Raw genomic sequence first — 19,821 nt, 5'->3', positions numbered from 1 at the left:
CAGCTGTCCCCACCCTCAGTCATATTCGATTAATCAGTTAATCAAATGTCTAAACACAGTTTAATCCATGAACTCGTTGACAATTAAATTAATTATCCTTAACATTCTATAAGTTTCACTTGAGCTCAATAATCTATTCTTATCTCTAATGAAATTCCATTTCAAAATCATTTTTGTTTTACCTGTTTTCCCAATTTGTTTCTCAATTTTATCCTAAATAATATGAGGAAAAGGCTGGAATATTCCCAGCTGCAATTACAACCTCCCCTTATAATCAATTTGGGCAAAAACCCAGCGATTGCCGTCGAGGACCCCATGTTGCAAATAGGGGCCACCGAAGGGCCGCACTCCTCATGTTGAAAAACGTTCCCTTCTTCCCATTTTGCGCAGTAAACGGTCAGCTATTCACACACGATCCCACGCAAAAAATCATAATCAGTCACGCGACAATAACTACAATTATACACACACAATAAACGTTCAACTATTACACATGAGCCTCGCAAAAAAGAATCATGACGCAACGCAGCCTCACATACAACAACAACCATCCCCAATGACTTATCATACAGGACAGCACAATTTCAAATACAAATCAAAATCACCATACATTCCACCAGTGGCTCACACCAGACCAAACATAAAAAACATACAATTTGAGTTCAATGACGAACTAACTGTCAACACAAATTCACCTCATTTCTCATACACCCCCTAAAGGCGCTCTTTTTCGGACCACAACCTGAGTCAGTAAATCTTTGACTGACGTCGGGCTGGCCCCTGTTGTCATGTTAACCCACGGACCAGGGCGTCCCCCATTCCGCGTTAACAATTTCCCAATGACTGTCCCACCCCGGCATCCCCGAGACGCAGTCAGCAAAACCCCCTTCGGGTTCATCCAAAGTTTTACTTTTACTCAAACAACAAGCCATGTCCAAGTCGCAGTTCTCCGTAAATCCTGTCCACCGTGACCTCAAAATTGTTTTGAAATTTTCCAGGTTCGCAGTGAGTAAGCAACAGGCACACTTTTGCTTAATAGACAATGTTTATTAATTCCGCAATTTCTGAAACATCGCTATTCTGTTACGTCTCACTCAGTATTACTTTGAAATTTCCGGTCCCTTCCGGTCCCCGCGCTATACCGTTTCACGCGTTCGACAGCGTTCAGTGTCACCATGAACGTCTTATAGTCGTTCAGCGTCGCCCCGCTATTCACTCCCACCTCTCTGGCTTGGCTGGGCCGCGAACCCGCGCGCCGACGACACTTCCCGCGCTACTGATAACGCTAAACCAAAAATATACCGGAATGTTCACTCAATTTATCGAGTAATACGTAAATCCCAAAACAACACAATCCCAGTATTACTCAAGTCAATTTACCAAACAACAAATTCTCAGTATTACTTAATTACAATGATCAATTTCAATCAATACTAATCAATTTATCAATACTATTGATCCTGTCCGTGACGCCATAATTGTTTTGAAACAATTCTGATACTGCTTATGATCAATCACAGTATCAATGCAAATGAATAGTAGCGAGGTTTATACTCAATCACCAGGCTACAATGGGTTAACTGGTCTGTTATATCCACTCAGACAAGTATTCTTTGAGTAGACACTGCTTATAATCAAATACAGTATCACAATGGGTAGTAGACACTGCTTATAATCAATTACAGTATCACAATTGTTAAGCCTATCACAGTTAATAATCAATTACTGTAATAATATGGCCTATATAGGATCGTGGAGAATCGGCAACTTACATGGACAACAAACAATAACACTTCACTGCGTTAAACAAGCGGCACATTTTATTTAACCCACAGTATAAAGTGTACAAGCAAACAAGCAACAAATGTATTTCAGCTCATAGATTACATGCAATAACATAAATCTCATTACCGTGTGCTGGAAGGACGGAGAGCCGGGCGTCCTCAGTAATGCGAGCAAAGAAATACCAAGGCTGGGCGACGGCGCGTAATCCCACAGCGGACTCTAACCCTACCTGCCCCCGTCGCTTCTTTATAACAAGTTTCGCGCCTCGTAACTTCCCCTCCCGTTCGAGTTTCACACACGGCGAGAATAATTGGCCTCCCTTAGAAGTTTCGTATGGCCGTTAGCCTTTTGGGAATCCTTACTCCCTTCTTTTGATTTAGTGGTCAGGCCGTACCTGGGGATCCTTACTCCTTCGTTTGACCTAGTGGTACCTCGGGGCTTTTGACTTAGTGGTCCCTCGGGGCCTTTGACTTAGTGGTCAGGCTGCCCTTAAGGTTAAGAACAACACATTCCCTTTGAGATACATTAAGGTACACTATTTTGCGAAGTCAGCTTGATGGGTTGAAAACAACACATTCCAATATTCCCCTTCAGAAGTGAAAACATCAAATGTTTTCATGGACGCATTACAGTAATGGATTTACGACTGTAAAATCAGTTTTAAATAAATAATTAAATTACACAAAATATTAGTACTGTATTTTAGTAACAAATCGTGGACTGGGCCACATAACCATCTTTGAACAGAAATGTATTAGTCTACAGGTTTTCACGACCATATCCCAATGACAGTCACACAGGTATGACATTTATAACACCATTAGTTCAAGCAGAGTAAAATAATACATATTCACAGTACAAGATTTATTAGTTCAAGCAGAGTAAATGTGACTGAGCGGTTCCGTCACCGATGGCGTGCGCGCACACGCACGCACGCACGCACGCACACACGTACACAACAGGAAGCAGCTGCGCGCACGCACATGGCGCTCGTTTTGTATTATTCACGCCGTTGTTTGGACAATCGGGATACTTTTTTCTTCCTAATTCTCTCACAATTGGTAGCGCGACCGGGGGTGCACACTCGTCGCTCTACACATTGTTAAATAAATCCATTCCACATACTTCCAAACAATACATTCACTCTGATCAATTATCACTTAACGGCAAGGAGGAAGTGAGGAGAGCCAAACAGGTGTGAAAGTTTTGGGACCCTTAAATGGGAAAAGTTCCTGCGTCATTTGGGAGCAGGTGCGCTTGAGGGGAGGAGCTATTAGTATAAAAAGAGGCATTTTCTTCAGGTAGAAGAAAAGTGGGATTACGCTCAGACAACACTACCTTTATGCTCTGGCATGGACAAACCCACCTTACCTTTTCCTCTACCTGAAGAGGCATTTTCTTCAGGTAGAGGAAAAGGTAAGGTGGGTTTGTCCATGCCAGAGCATAAAGGTAGTGTTGTCTGAGCGTAATCCCACTTTTGCTTTTTGTGTTTATATGTTTGGATGTTGCTGTGGAAATCCACTCATATTTTCTTCCTTTTTTTTTTTAGTTATTTTGACTTTTTTGCTGTAAATAGTTATATATTTTTTCTTTTTTGTATATAATCCAATGGTGCACTTTGTTTTTGCTGGGGTTCGAACCTATTAAAAACTCACAACACCTGTATTCTCCTGACTACACCATCAGTTTTTTTTTAGTACCCGGAAGAACCCCGCGACAGTAAAATAATACATATTCATGGTACAAGAAAGTCGTTTCAGTGTGGGCGTTCCCGTCAGGGGGGACATTTCACGCGGGGCGGCTATTTTTCGGCACAACAACTGTGGCGACGGGCTTCGTGTTCTCCGTCTGATGATGTCTGCGATCGTGTTGGCATCACGACTATTGATGTTTTCGCCGCTGCCTGACTGCTGTCGACACAAACGCATCATGGACCGAGATAAACACACCGTGCTGCTTTAGAGATTTGCCCTTGACCGTTTATCTTCTCTGTTACTGCAACCAACCGCCACACATGCCTTCACCATTTTGATTAATCAATGTTAACGATTGTCAGGAAGGTTTTTGGGTTTGTTTACTAGGCAGTGATTCCTTAGATAAGCAGAAAACCACGCAGTAATAGGAGGAATGTACGGAGCGGTAATATGTAAACACGATGAGCTTACCGACAATATGGCGGCACAAGTCAGGGGGGCGGAGTTGTGACGTCACACGGTTGGGGTCTTTAGATGTGTCAACACCTCAGTAATGCTGTCTAACCACTAGAGGGCGACATACAAAAATCTTTACCTGGATTAGTCCAATGTTGTTGTTCAGCAGACTGCAAGACAATTCGGCTGTGCGCTGCCAGCTAGTGGACGGGAGTAGAAGTGCAGCCACTGGATTGTTTATTTCCATTAAAACACACGTCTAAGGATAAATACAGACGGATTTTGATTTGATACAAGAATTGCGTGACGTAATATCGCAATATATCTCAGAATCAATTTTATTTAACACACCTAGATATAATAAAACTGGATAGGATGTCGTCATAGAAATAAAAAAATAGATGCTAGCTCCAATTGATATCTCTGTGTGCTTGTCCTCGATAATGACGTATTATGTAGGCGAATCAGATTTTTTCCTAGAATTATTAAGCCCACACGCTAGTGAATATTATTGGAAAACAGACGTCTTTGGACAGCTTTTTACGGGGAGAAAGGCCACCTGACGAGTCTGAAAAGGAGCCTACGCCAAGTCCACTTTGCATAATATGTGGCCGAAAGTTGGCAAACGAGGCAGTGAAGCCTTCAAAGCTGCTTCAGCACATAGAGACTAAGCACCCTCGAATAAAGGATAAGCCTTTGGAATTTTTTAAACAAAGTAAGAGCACGAAAGACTGAAACAATTAGTGAGTGCCACCACATCACTGCTATATATAACAAGCTTAGATATTGATAACTTCCCAAGGCTAAAGAGAGGATCTGAATGTATTCAGATTTAATCACTTTATACTTGACCCGTCACCAACTGGCACCTGTCATTTTCATTTGGTTACAATAGCTGCATTTCCAATACAAACAACCAAAATTTTATCTTAAAATATATCACAAAAGCACAACTGAAGCACTTTATCGAATTTGTACTCCACAGTGCATGACTTAACCAAATACATGATCACCTCCTCAATTTTCTCGGTCTAAACATGGCAATCCTGGAAATGCACATGCAAGCTGTGTAAATTTTGACCATTTCATGAAAGCAGGGATGAAATAGAACAGTGATTTTGTTTTTGTTTTTGTTTTTTGTTTTTTTTAATTATGGTGCACCTCCTTTCAATCATTATTCTTCCATTCAAGATGCTTACATTGACTGGGGTCAAATGTTATATTTTTTTAGTCACATATGGTATCTACATTATTGCAAAAGAATAATCTATAGTTATTATTTCATGTTGGTGTGTTTGACCTTACCAGGCAGTGATTGAGACACTTTCTGTGGGAGCAACCATGCTGCTGCCTCCACTGAGAGAGAGGATGGAGCTTCTTCACTCTTTACTGCCTCAGGGCCCTGACAGATGGGAAAGTCTGTCTAAAGGACAGGTACCCTTATGCTGCCTAGTTTAAAAAGGATTTATATGATCATTCAAATATGGGAAAAATTTGGACACCATAATTAAATGAAATAGGTCCATCTGTGTAATATTAATAATGGTCATCAATTTTAGCGAAACGTTTCTATTGCCACAGAGAATGCAGCTGGACATCATCCTGACTAGTCTTCAGGACCACACCCATGTAGCCTCACTGCTGGGTTATAGCTCTCCTTCTGATGGCCCTGAAGCGCTTAGCACTGGCCTGAGATTCACAGCGTCCCCAGACACTAACCACAGTGCCACAGCAGGACACCCTGACACTCATCTAGCAGAGATCCTCATGAAGACACTACTAAGGAACCTCGGTTTTTATACTGTAAGTATGACAGCTGGCAGAGTATATTTTAAACAGCTTAATTGCTGTAACTAGCTTGTCAGATAAGGAACACCAATAACAGGTACACATGAAACTTGCCTTGTATTATCATTAGAATGAAACAATGTTCAAACCGATGAAAACCATCCACATAAACCATTTGGTTGGGAAATGAATAAGATAAATCTGTATGCAAATTAATTGAGTCACACGGGTGGTATATTTCTTTTTCCAATCCAATGAGATTTTTTGCATGTAGATCATTGGAATAGCCAGATTGGGCCATTTTAATGCATTTTCATTCTTCAATTTAAATACTGAGGGACCTCTTGACCAGCAGTCTTCAAAAGAAATGATTTGAATCAGACTGACAAACAAATCAGCATGTGAATCCGGCGGCTGTCTACAAAATCAGAAGAGTCGGTAGCTCTCAAGTCAACAAGAATTAACAGTTTTTTGACATTTGTTTGAATAAACTATGCAGGGCTGTCCCAAACGACTAATTTTCTCCCGATTAGTCAGCCGACTATTTTTATGAATAGTCGACTAGACTAATAATTAATTTTTTTTTTTTTTTACTAATTTGATAATTAATTTTTTAAAACTTATTAATTCACAAAAGAACATTTTGGAACACTTAAATTCTTTATTAACATATAAATAATAAACATAAATATCAATAATAAATCACAAACAATGAGGTCAAATGCTGCTGGCATTAACTAGTGCAAAAAAAATGTAAACGGAAACACTTCACCATTTTAACAGGTGTCAAAACAATTCTTACTCTTTTTATGCTATGTCTATATTGTTCTAAATGTTCAAATGAATTGCAATCGGCCTCATGTCCCGGACAATCAATTTCAGAATACTTTGTGTGAGTTCAGATGCTCTTTCTGGTGTGCATTCCCCATTTTTGGGGGAGGGGAATAACTGTTCCAACTTTGCGTTTTAACCTAAAAATAGATAAAGCAGAAGACATACTGAAATATTACCACAATTATTTTGAATCAAAGGCACACAACTATGTCTTTAAGGTTTTGTTGCTACCTGAAACAAACACAAAGGTTCCTTCTCTTATCATTTGTGTAATTTTCAGGATCAGGCTTTTGGTGAACTGGAGAAAAACAGTGACAAGTTGCAGCAGGACATCTCCTCTTCTGACAGCAGCCAGCCAGCTCACCTCCACCAACTACTTTGCTCCTTGCAGAAGCAGCTATTAGCTTATTGCCATGTCAACCACATGACTGAGGTATGAATACACAATACTTCATTCATCGTTATTTAAAAAAGAAAATAGGTGTGTCTCTCTCTGCCATCAATATCAGACATTTAGACATCTGATGGATATTTATTCAAAGTTCTGACGTCTGCTACCTAGCAGTTCCCATTTGTCACATCGCCAACGGTGAGTCAGTGTGGCGAGGTGAATATTTCCAACACTCACCATGCTGATGAAGGGCCAATAACAAAATGTCCATATGCAAATTGTATAATCCGTTACAGGATTGTCATAACATTGCTTGCTATTTAAATGTTAGTGATTGTTTATACTTTATATTCCGTTGGTGGCATGGAAGCAATTAATTGGTTAAACTCTTTGCTGGATCCGTTGGAACAAAGACCAGGACCCACTACGGCCCTTGAGGACAGTATAGGTCGTATAGGTTGATGTCTTTTGTGTTAGTTTTACAATTTTTTAACTGTCTGGAAGGCAATAAAACAGTCCAAATCTGAATTGGTGACTGTTCGTCTGAATGTGATTTGACGTACAGTGGGGAGAACAAGTATTTGATACACTGCCAATTTGTATCATAAGTTTTCTTCAACTGTGAGGGACGGAATCTAATACAAAAAAACAGAAAATCACATTGTATGATTTTTAAATAATAAGTTTGCATTTAATTGCATCAAATAAGTATTTGATACATCACAAAAATCGAACTTAATATTTGGTACAGAAACCTTTGTTTGCTATTACAGATACTAAACGTTTCCTGTAGTCCTTGACAAGGTTTGCACACACTGCAGCAGGGATTTTGGCCCACTCCTCCATGCTGATCTTCTCCAGAGCCTTCATGTTTCGGGGCTGCTGCCGGCCAACATGGACTTTCAGCTCCCTCCATAGATTTTCTATCGGGTTCAGATCTGGTGACTGGCTAGGCCACTCCAGGACCTTAAGATGTTTTTTATGGAACCACTCTTTAGTTGCCTTGGCTGTGTGCTTTGGGTCGTTGTCATTTAAAAAAAAAATTTTTTTAATTAATTTTTTTAAACCTGTCCTGTTCAGCTGTTTGACACGGAGAATGGAAGTCTTAGTGCCCGGATAGTCTGAACAGTTTTAATGTTTCACATTGAGAGTCTGACATAGTCCCTTTGTGATCATTCAACATACCTCATTTATTATGACAAAACAGCGAACAGGAAGGGGTTATGGGGGAACAAAAGAAAAGAAACTCAAGAGAAGAAAGAGAAGAAACACAAATAACAACAAGAAATACATTGAACGCCAAACTACACTAACTACCAATATGTTGGTGCTATCGTCAATTAAATGTACTTCAGTTGACACGATGTGGGGGGCCTGTTGACCAGGGAAAGAGGGGGAGGAAGGTGGGGGCGTCTATAAGCTAAATAATAGAAAGGAGTAGAGTGTACACAAATGATCTCTGTGATCTAGAACCCAGTAATCGTGTGAATCCCTTGTGAGTGTAAGCCCGTTGGCGACCGACCCTACACCGCCCCATCGCCAATCCCGGCACAGGGACCCCCCGCCCGAGCGCGCCCAATAACATCCAGCCACACGCGAGGCCAGCCGGGCACGCAGCAGCCACGCAGACGAGCGGAGACGCCACGCGGGCGCCGACACAGAGCCACGGTCCCCACCCAACCAGCCCGGGAAGGGAGGGCGGGAAGGGGGGGGGCAGCGCAGCCCATCCCTCCTCCCGCAGTCCAGCAAAGGGCCACCCGTGCGCCCATCTACCGGCCCTTGGGGATAGCAAGAGGGGACGCACCACCAACCCCACGCCCGTCCCCAACCCCGTCCGCCCACCCGAGCCACGAGCCGCCGCCGTAGCCCCCCAGCCGACACGGCACGCCACAGGCCCCCAGCAGCCCACCAAGCCCAGGGCGGGGCAAGGTCCCCCACTGTAGCAGTCAACATCCAGACGATACTCCGCCGCCCAGCCAGCGATCCGCGGCGGAGCACAGGGCGGGTACCCAGTTAGAGAAGAGAGGGGAAGGCGGAGGCAGGAGAACGCCGAGGAGCCACCGTGGGGCGACGCGAGACCGGAGCCCAGACTTCCCCCCACTCCCGCCGCCGGCAGCCCAGGCAGAGAGGAGGACACGCCTCGGAAGCCATGCCATAGAAAAACGTGTGGGACCCACCTACCACCCTATTACTATGGCTGCCAGGTTCCCAGGTTCCGGCTGGCAGCCATAACCCAGCACTGTGATGGGATTGGGAGGGGAGGGGAGTGCTATGTATGCATTAAAATAGGAGATCTTGGTTTGGGGCAGTGGGACCGCAGCATGGAAATTCAGCCCAGCTGCCCGTCCCACCGCCCTTTGCCAGAGCTCTCCTGTGGAGTATGATGTGTGTGGTGCATTAAAAAAAAGGTGCAGGGATGGTAGGGCCTGCCATGAGGAGGTAACTGTGAGCCCCCACCAGGTCACACCCATCCCACACCCTTGGTGTGTGATGCATTAAAAACAGGGGGAAGCCAGGCCAGGACTGTATGGCCCTGTCCCAACTCCCCCCGGAGAAATGAATAAGTATGTAAGTACTAGGTTGAAAGATATTTACAGTGCTGAAGTGAGGAGTGCGTGAGTTAAGAGGCAGGCTCCCGCGGGCGTGGCCCCGTCCACCGGAGCAACCGGCCACAGGGCAGGAGAAGCACCAGGGCCCCGATCAACCCCCGCCCCAGACCACCCACGGCGCAACCGCAACCGCCCACATTGGGTCGTTGTCATGCTGGAAGACCCAGCCACGACCCATCTTCAGGGCTCTCACTGAAGGAAGAAGGTTGTCAGCCAAGATCTGGCGATACATAGCCCCATCCATCCTCCCCTCAATACGGTGCAGTCGTCCTGTACCCTTGGCAGAGAAGCAACCCAAAAAATGATGTTTCCTCATCCATGTTTCACGGTTGGGATGGTGTTCTTTGGGTTGTACTCATCCTTCTTTTTCCTCCAAACATGATGAGCCGAGTTTAGACCAAAAAATTCCATTTTGGTCTCATCCGACCACATGACCTTCTCCCATTGCTCCTCTGGATCATCCAGATGGTCAGTGGCAAACTTCAGACGTGTCTGGACATGCACTGGCTTCAGCAGCGGGACCTTGCGTGCGCTGTAGGATTTTAATCCATGACGGCGTAATGTTTTTCCAATGGTTTTCTTCGAGACTGTGGTTCCAGCTCTCTTCAGGTCATTGACCAGGTCCTGCCGTGTAGTTCTGGGCTGATCCCTCACCATCCTCATGATCAGTAGCCACGTTTACATGCTGACTTTTATTCATACCGATTCAAATCATTCCGAATGCAAATTTCAGATCAGCTGTTTACATGTCACTTCATCTATTCCGATCCATCGTTTACATGTGTCTGCCTTTATTCCGAAAGGACGTTTGACAACTGCCGTCTGACATGCGCAGATTAATCAAAACAAAGCGTCACGTTGCAAAACATGGAGATCGATCGTCAGAGTGCTGCTGTTTTAACTTTAGCCCACTTGTTGTGTTTGTGGGGTCGTATCCGCTTCTGCTGTTTTAACTTTAGCCCACTTGTTGTGTTTGTGGGGTCGTATCCGCTTCTGCTGTTTTGCTCTTTTGCCTTGTAGTAGCCGGTTGTCAGCGTTTTCCACCGATTTCTAATCTGGTCAACGCTCCGGTCTATTCCGGCTTCGTGTAACCTCTCGTGAACTTTTTTAAATAGTTCACTGTTCCTCGTTTTACGCCCGTCTAAGCGAGCAATTATATTCATTTCTTTTAAAGTTTGAATTAAATACAGTCTTTCCGCCGGACTCCAATTAAGTGCGCTGTGCTTGGAAGCCATGTTGCAAGTGACGTCACCACGTCAGTACGGAGCATGTGCAGAAAGAACGCAACCAGACACCATTCCGCTTCCCTGTTTACATGATATAATTTTACTTCTAATCGGTTTGGGAAAAGGAATATTCCACCCCTGTGAATCGGAATGAAATTCCATTCGGTTTGGGCCTGTTCATTCCGAATGAGGTGTTTATATGGAACACATTTATTCGGTTTGAACAAATATTCCGATTGTAATTGGAATATTTGGCTCCATGTAAACGTGGCAACTGATGCCCCACGAGGTGAGATCTTGCATGGAGCCCCAGAACGAGGCAGATTGACCGTCAACTTGAACTTCTTCCATTTTCTAATAATCGCTCCAACAGTTGTTACCTTCTCACCAAGCTGCTTGCTTATTTTCCTGTAGCCCATCCCAGCCTTGTGCAGGTCTATTATTTTATCCCTGATGTCCTTACACAGCTCTTTAGTCTTGGCCATTGAGGAGAGGTTGGAGTTTGTTTGTTTGAGCATGTGAACAGGTGTCTTTTAACCCTGTTTAACCCTTTATTGAGTGTGAAAAAAAACAAACTTTATTGGGTCGCATGCCTGGAAATTTTGAATTGAACTGAACTACTTGTCAATATTTTTTAAATACTTTTTTTCAATGTCATATATATTTTTTCTTTACTATAATCTTTTCAATTTTTATGTAGATGTGTGTTCAAGAAGCTTGATTGCATGTAGGTATATACTTTTGATAAGGTGATGGGTACAACACCTAACTTCACAAAGAGATATCCTCCAAACTTTTTGTGTTAGATGATATTTATATATTTTTTTCTCACTATTTTGCACTGTATATAACCTGTTTTGACCATAGTATGTGTAAAGGCCAAAAACGCCTATGATAATACCTGCTGTTTGTGTTGAATCGTCAAACATAAAACTGTTCAATCTTATTTTTTTCTATTGAATGTTTATCCTAACAAGTTGAATAAATATGATCAAGCTTCAAAACGGTTGGTCGAGCATGTTTGGTTGTCAGTGGGACGTCAACATTACAAATTTTGAAAAAAGATATTTGGATTTTTTTTGTCTTTTTGGGTCCAAAATGTGGATTAAAATTGGTCAGTGAAGAAAACAACAGTTACATGAAGTTCAAGGTGTCCTGAAAAAAGGGACCCAACTTGGCCATTGTAAACAATTTTTTCTGTGAAATATAAAGGCAACACCAAATGCATGCAAATTCGGCCAAAATAGGCTTAGGTGTTAAAGGGTTAAACAGGTAACAAGTTCAAACAGGTGCAGTTACTTCCGGTAATGAGTAGAGAACAGGATGGGTTCTTAAAAAACGAACTAAGAGCCGGAATATTTACTTGTTGGTAATGTATCAAATACTTATTTCATGCAGTTAAATACAAACTTATTATTTAAAAATTATACAATGTTATTTTCTGGATTTTTGTATTAGATTCCGTCCCTCACTGTTAAAGAGAACTTATGATACAAATTACAGACCTTTACCTTACAGACAGCCTGCAAGTGGGAAAACCAGCAAAATCGGCAGTGTATCAAATACTTGTTCTCCCCACTGTACATGGCGATATAGCGTGTCAGTGACAGTGAGCAAGCTTATGTTTAGACATTATCGATTAAATGTAATAGACTTCACTGTTAACACCGCAATCCCAAATACTCAGAAAATTCAACTTGCTCAACACCTACTGTACACAGGTCATGGCTTGTTTTTATTTTTAATATTATTCATTTATGTTCCTTATCCTTTTCTCTCTAATCCTGCTATCAATGATACATGACTAACGCTATATCAACTTTGTTTTTTCCAGAACTCCAGCAGTGTAGCTCTCCTCCATAAGCATTTGCAGCTTCTTCTACCTCATGCCACAGATATCTTCTCTCGTTCAGCCACTTTGATTAAAGAGAGTTCTGGGAATGGCAGTGTACATGAGAAGCTACAAGGTATGAATTAGTAATGAACCATCTGTGATATTGCACAAGTTGAAGTGGGCATGAAAAGTTATGTCTTCATAAATCTGACATCATGCCGTATCTGGACTTGAACACAGGTATAAAAAAAAGCTAAAAAAAAAAAAAAATCTGTACCTGTTCAATCTGTGGCTGTTTTTCTCTTTTCTCCATCTAAGAGTGGCAGTTTTCTCAATAAGCCCTCATCCGTTTTGTTTGTTCTGCTGAAAGCCGAAAACTTTGGCATAATGACACTGTATTATCCTTTTCTTTCTACATTTTTTTCAAGCAAAATCCATGTATAAAACAACCATTGCAGTGAAGTCACGAGTAATGATGGACAAAATGGGCTACTCACATTTGATTGGCTAAAAAAGCACTTTCATTTAAAAATGTCTGCCACCACGTACAATGGCCACTTCTAGGAAATATTGGCTTTGATTTGTTTTTTTTGTTGTACTATTACACTTCAGAAAAATGAAATTATATGTATTTTTAGTTCATTAAAACAAGATTGTCTGCTGGTAAGCACATAATAATGGTGTTGTCTTTTCCTTTAATTTTGGCCTACCTGTGTATGTAATCCACGCCCCTAAATCTGGTCAGCACCCCCCCCCCCCCCACACACACACACACACACAGACACACACACACTTTACTCAAAACTAAGGTCGGTTTGACACTCTACATAAATGATCTGAGTGCATTCATTATTTCATGGTTTTGGCACTTCTTGTTATTTTTCCAGATGTGATCTTTGTGTCAGCGGCAGGCAGTATGCTGTGCCAGATCATCAACTCATTGCTTCTGCTTCCTGTGTCTGTGGCGAGACCTTTACTAAGCTTCCTCCTTGACTTATTACCTCCACTGGACCGGCTAAACAGGCTGTTGCCTGCTGCGTCTCCTTTAGAGGACCAGGAGCTGCAGTGGCCTCTTCATGGTGCGTAATACAAACAGTTCTTGTTTCATGTGACCAAATTTATGTTAATCAATGTTGCACTGTACATTATATGGTCATATACAATACAATAGAATAATGCATTATCAATGACGGATCATGAGCGGAACAATGCACAGAATCACTCTACCTGGCAGGCCAAGTGGTTTCTGGGGTTTATGGCTATGTAGCAGTTGGTATGATGGAGTAAGTACAGTGTTGGTAAAAGAAATTAGAATATCATGAAAAAGTTTCTTTATATCTGTAATTCCATCCAAAAAGTGAAACTCATGTATTATATAGAGGTCAACCGATGAAGGATTTTTAAATGCAGATGCCGATACCGGTATCTTAAAGGCAAGGCAAATTTATTTAAATAGTACAATTCAACACAAGGCAATTCAAAGTGCTTTACATCACATGAAGATCATAAAAATAACATTAAATCAATAGAACGTAAAAACAAAGACAATCTAAACAGGAAATAAAATTATACATAAAATCGCATTTAATCACGACTACAATTTAAAAAAAAAATACTACTACTACTAATAATAATAATTGAAATCCGCAATGGAAATAAAGCACAAGCGGAATAGAAAGCAAATAGCTTGAAATATATAGGCAGTTATGGATATGCTGTGCTTAATAAAAGCGTGTTTAGCCCTGATTTAAAGAAGCTAACAGTTTGAGCATACTTCAGACCTTCAGGTAACTTGTTCCAGAGGTGAGGAGCATAATAACTAAATGCTGCCTCACCGTGCATGGTTCTTGTTCTTGGAACATAAGGGAGACCAGTTCTAGATGACGTAGGGGTCTAGATGTTTCATATGAATCTAACAAATCAAGCATTAATTTTGGTCCAAGGCCATTAAGTGTTTTGTAGATGACCAGTAGTACTTTATAGTCTTTCCCGTGACTCACTGGAAGCCAGTGTAACGATTTCAAAACCGGTGTAATGTGGTCCAGTTTCCTTGTATTTGTGAGGACTCTGGCTGCAGCATTCTGTACTAGCTGCAGCTTTGTGACTGATTTTTTTTATCAAGACCTGTAAATATACCGTTGCAATACTCCAATCTACTGAAAATAAATGCATGCTTAAGTTTTTCCATGTCTTGTTGAGTCAGAAGCCCCTTAAATCTGGCTATATTTTTTAGGTGGTAATAAGCAGATTTAGTGATGGACTTTAGATGGCTATCAAATTTTAGGTCTGAATCAATAATTACGCCAAGATTTCTGACTTGATTTGTAGCTGTAAGTGACATTGTGCTAAGGGGCCTGCTTATCTTTGACCTTTCCTTTTTTGGCCCAAAAATGATCACTTCTGTCTTCTCCACATTTAGCTGGAGAAAATTCTGGCACAGCTATGCATTGATTTGATTAATGCATTTACTCAGGGAGACATTTGTGGGGACATTTTCAGCCGATCGCAGATATCCCAAGCAGATTTTTGTAAACCGATATTTTAGGCAGATATACATTTTTTTAAAACCACATAGAATATGAAAGACAATTTTTAAAAAATGCTTCGACAGGTTCAAATTTACAATGATGACCTGAGACTTAAAAGATTAATTTGGTCTAGTGCTACCAAACCAACGAACGCAGCACTCATTCAGTTAATCACACACACTCCGCAACAACACTACATTATGTAAGTAATTAAAACCACCAGGGTGTCATGACGAAATGTAACCAAGTGAGAGTTCAAGTCAGGTCATCAGTCATGCTAAACCGAATGCTAACGCAAATTCTATGGTAACGCTACGAGCTACATTTAGAATGTAAGGATCACTCAGTCAACACCTTAAAAGGGTAAAGAGGCCTGTAGTTTCTTTTAGCAGCCTGCCTTCAAGCTGCTGTAGGTTCCTTCTGGGTTCCCACCGTTAGTCAGCGGCGGCCACACTTGATGCACACAGATGCCTGATCAAAATCCTTTTTTATCAGCTTTTTTTTTGTTTTTTTTTGTTGTTGTTTTTTTGTTGTTAATCTACCGATGGCCGATGTCAGCCCGTTATATCGCCGACCTCTAGTATTATATGCATTCATTTTCATAGAATATTTTAAATGTTTATTTCTCCTTTTTGATGATTGAAAGTGACAGCTAATGAAAGTATCCAGAAAATTTGAATTTTACTTATGACCGATACAACAACCAAAAAAGGATTTCTATAATTTTTGTGAAACGGAAATGTTTGAGCATGTACAGCAATCAATACTTAGTTGGGGCTCCTTCACCTTGAAATACATTAGCAATGCGACGTGGAGTCGATCAGTCTTTGGCACTGCTTGGGTGTTATGAGAGCTGATGTATCACTAATTGTTGGATCTGGTCTCCTGCATTTTCCCTTTTACAATACTACTTAGATTTTCAACAATGTTAAGTTGAAGCAAGTTTGCTAGCTAATCAATAACAGACATACCATGGTCCAGGTAATGATATCTTCTGTCTGTGTGCAAATGCTAAGTCCTGTTAGAAATGAAATTCGCATTTTTATAAAGTTGGTCAGCAGCAGGAAGCATTAAGTGCGCTGAAACCTCCTGGTAGACTGCTGCATTAACCTTGGACCTAAATTTTTCCCAGTAAACCATAACTAGCTGTGGAAATTTTACACTTGATCTCAGGCAACCGAATTGTATGACTCTTCTTCCCCTCCATACCCTGGAAACTTGATTTCCAAAGGACATGCAAAATTACCTAACATCAGAAAACATAAACTTGGACCAGTTGGCAGCAGTCCAGGCCTTTTTGTATTTAGCCTAGGCGAGCGAGACGCCTCTAACCCAGTCTCTTATTCAAGAGTGGTTTGACACAAGAATGCGACTTCATCATTTGGAAAAAAACAGAGATTCAATAATGAGGCCACCAAACCATCACATCAACCAACAAAGAATAAGCACCAATGTTGCATATGAGACACTATTAAAGACAATTTGGTGTAATTAAACAGTATATTCTCCTCCAACTTCTTAGGTATGTCAGATTTTGCGGAGCCAGCTTCAGGAATGTCTCTTCCACAGCCGGTGATGTCCTGGATATGGCTTGTTGATTTGGAGAGGACAGTAGCCCTGCTGGTAGGTCGTTGTCTTGGTGGGATGCTGCAGGGCACTCCTGCCTCTTTGGAAGAGCATGATACTGGTTACTGGCTCAAAACCCCACTTTTCAGCAATGGCTTGGAGATGGACATCCCTCAGCTGGGTAAAGAGACATTTACATAACGCTTCGTGACATGCATGTAATCTTTTTCTTAATTTTTCTTTGTATGCTTGTAACGATGGTGAATATAAAAATACCTCTTTTGCTCTTCAAGATAATTCTATCAGCTCTTTGTTGGAAGCTGCACTGTCGGATAATGAAGAACAGAAGCCTTTTGACTGCACATTGCACCCCAATTTAAGCATCCTGGTGGATTTGGCTTTAGGCTCCTCCAAAGAACCTGCCAACAGCCTCTGGATCAGCATGCAAGACTATGCCATCAGTAAAGGTCTGTCTTAGATTAGGCACTTGCCCAAAATAATGGGTTGTGTAATTTTCGGACATTCGTTGTGTATCCATTAGATGAAGCTGCGCTCAGAGTTGCTGTGAGACCTGTTGCGGCTCAATGTTGATTCATATACAAGGCGCACTGTCAGCTTTTGCGAAAATGTAAGGTTTTTAGGTGCGCCTTATAGTGCGCAAAATACGGGACTGTAAAAACTATGCACTGCGGGTGCACGAAATTGACTTGTGCCACAGAGCATACACAGTCAATCACCGTTGAGTTTAACAAAGCTGGGAAGTCAGTGGATCCTTAAAGTCACAGTGAAATCGGTTGATGATGTAGAAATCAATAATTCTGCTTTTGCTCATTTTGGTTTTGGAACAACAACCAGAAAGCAGAAATGCGATCATTATGTAGGAATGGCAGTAGTGGGCTGCCTAAGAAAGCGAAAAACACTCGGCGGCTAAACTTTCAGGCTTTCATCCAGAAAGTCAATTGGTTTATCTTATAAACCACAATGTTTATGTAATCATTTTTATTATCACAAGCAGGGGCGCCGTATGGGGGTGAAAAGTTATATTGATTCTATGGGCCCATGCCCTGATGGGGCCCACAAAGAAAATTAGAACGTTAGGTAATCGTCTGCAAATTTAAATATTAATCATTATAATTTCAATAGGAATAAAACGAAGGGGTTTCTTTTTCTTGTTTTGTTTTTGACAAAAAGCAAACACCCAGAGAGCATATGTTTTGACAGCAAACCCCCCCCCCCCCCCCCCATATTTTCATTAAATGGTTTGGTCTGCCCTTCCTTCGATCAGACCAGGAGCAGCGGTGCGCATTTACACCAGTCAATGACTCGGAGGGCGCGGTCCTGCTGAAACGTTTTCAAAACAAAAATCGGGTTATCAAAAGAGGAAAGAAAAGAAAGTAAAACAGGAGAGGGGTAGAAAAGGCCAACAGGATGTGACAAAGTACTTCACAAAGGAAGGTTGGTGTCTTGTGTCAGTGTAGTGCTGAAAATTAACCTGTTATCTTTGCCCACTCCAGCCCCACCTGGAAACTCGCGATGTCTATTACAAAGCTCCGAAGTGAGGTTCCAGCTCACGCCGTAAGAAATACGGGATTTTCCCGGCCTCAATGAGCGACATTCACCTATTCAAAAACATGAATTCCAAATAATGACAGCATTTTTTTGGTATCCTACGGATGTTGAAAGTTGGTGTGGAAATTTTCTTTTTTAAAATCTGCTTGAAACCAGTTTGTCGTCAATTGAATTTAGTTTTTTAACAAGGGACCTCGCTTCGGAGCTATAGCCTATAGTGGAGATCGCGAGTTTCCAGATGGGGGTAAGCCTACTCCATAATAAAATACTGTAATTGTTTGCTCGCTAGTGTTTGCTCCACTTTTAGCTTACATTTAATCAGTACACCATGCAAACCCTTAGCAAGCTAATTATACTATCCTCGTAGTCAACACTGAACTGCACTAATTGTTCATGATGCTGCTATGTAGCGACTTTGCACAGTAATTTATAGGGGTGCACGATATCCATTTTTTGAAACCGATACCGATATCGCTAACTTCCTGCTCCTCAAAGCTGATATCGATAACAGATAATAAATATATAATTTTTTGAATGTACAGTGGGTTTTCCCATTGGCAGTGCATCAAATACTTGTTCTCCCCACTGTATATTCACCCGAGTTTTTGAACACCTGGAAGTTTAAAAAAAAAAAAAAAAAAAAAATAGTGGTGGATTCAACATAGATTTTTGCCTTTGACCTCACCGGATTTTTCATAATGACATGAACATTATTATGAACAAAACAAAGACAAAACAGTTTTGACTTCAAATAAAGTCCCAATATTTATTTTTTCAAATAAATATAATTTGAGTCAATCACAGTCAATTAGTCAATATAATTGAAGATGTGTTTCCTGAATAATGAGCACTGAACTAAAACATAAACCCAACAGGTATTGTGCTTTGTCATCAGATAAAAATATTTAGTGCTACAGGAGAGGAGACTGTTTTGGTCTTAGTCCATGGAACAACTTTTTTAACCTGGGAGACAGGTTAGGACAGCAAGCCTATCAATAACCAAAAGGCCGCTCAATAACTTACTTATAACTAACACTGTAAAATGCAAACATTCAATAGTAAGGTTCATCACTCATTCCTCATGACAAAAATATGGTAGAGCAAAAAGGATTAATGGCTTTCCTTATAATAATCAATATAAATCTTAAAAACACCATCGAAGCGATTGTCATCTTTTCAGTGGCTTATTAAGATGTGTTTCTCGCTAGCCGTGCGGCACACTTGAGCGTGACGTCACAGAAAGAGAGCGCTTGATTTACAAACGCACAAATCCCAATCAACCGACACGTGCCAAAAATATTACAGTACATGTACTGCCCAAAACAGTGTGCATCACTTCTGCACTTCCCGACAGCCATCTAAAAATGAATGCACTTCCATAAACCACAAGGCTTGGTCTTTTCTTGCTTCTATTGGAAGACACTCGTCTTAATATTGTGAAAGTACAACAGAAAAATACACATATTCAATACTCAATATACAACAAACTGCACAATACACTTATATACACAACTATTGTACGTATAGCATAGCACACTAGC

General features: G+C 41.2%; 1 protein-coding gene across 9 annotated transcripts in view; it reads left to right on the top strand.

Annotated features, from left to right (window-relative positions):
• herc1 (HECT and RLD domain containing E3 ubiquitin protein ligase family member 1) overlaps window positions 1-19,821 on the top strand; it is a 213,087-nt gene that overhangs the window by 48,744 nt on the left and 144,522 nt on the right. For all 9 annotated transcript variants that reach the window (XM_057837769.1, XM_057837760.1, XM_057837822.1 and 6 more), the window contains exons 13-19: window positions 5,244-5,369; window positions 5,517-5,738; window positions 6,838-6,990; window positions 12,618-12,750; window positions 13,505-13,696; window positions 16,668-16,892; window positions 17,005-17,178. In XM_057837769.1, coding sequence (XP_057693752.1) covers window positions 5,244-5,369; window positions 5,517-5,738; window positions 6,838-6,990; window positions 12,618-12,750; window positions 13,505-13,696; window positions 16,668-16,892; window positions 17,005-17,178 — 1,225 coding nt within the window. The remainder of the gene's footprint in view (window positions 1-5,243; window positions 5,370-5,516; window positions 5,739-6,837; window positions 6,991-12,617; window positions 12,751-13,504; window positions 13,697-16,667; window positions 16,893-17,004; window positions 17,179-19,821) is intronic.

Source organism: Corythoichthys intestinalis, chromosome 1 (genome assembly GCF_030265065.1).
Source record: "Corythoichthys intestinalis isolate RoL2023-P3 chromosome 1, ASM3026506v1, whole genome shotgun sequence".
NCBI lineage: Eukaryota > Metazoa > Chordata > Actinopteri > Syngnathiformes > Syngnathidae > Corythoichthys > Corythoichthys intestinalis.
The sequence above is the reverse complement of the archived record's forward strand: the minus strand, read 5'-3'. Positions and strand labels throughout refer to the sequence as shown.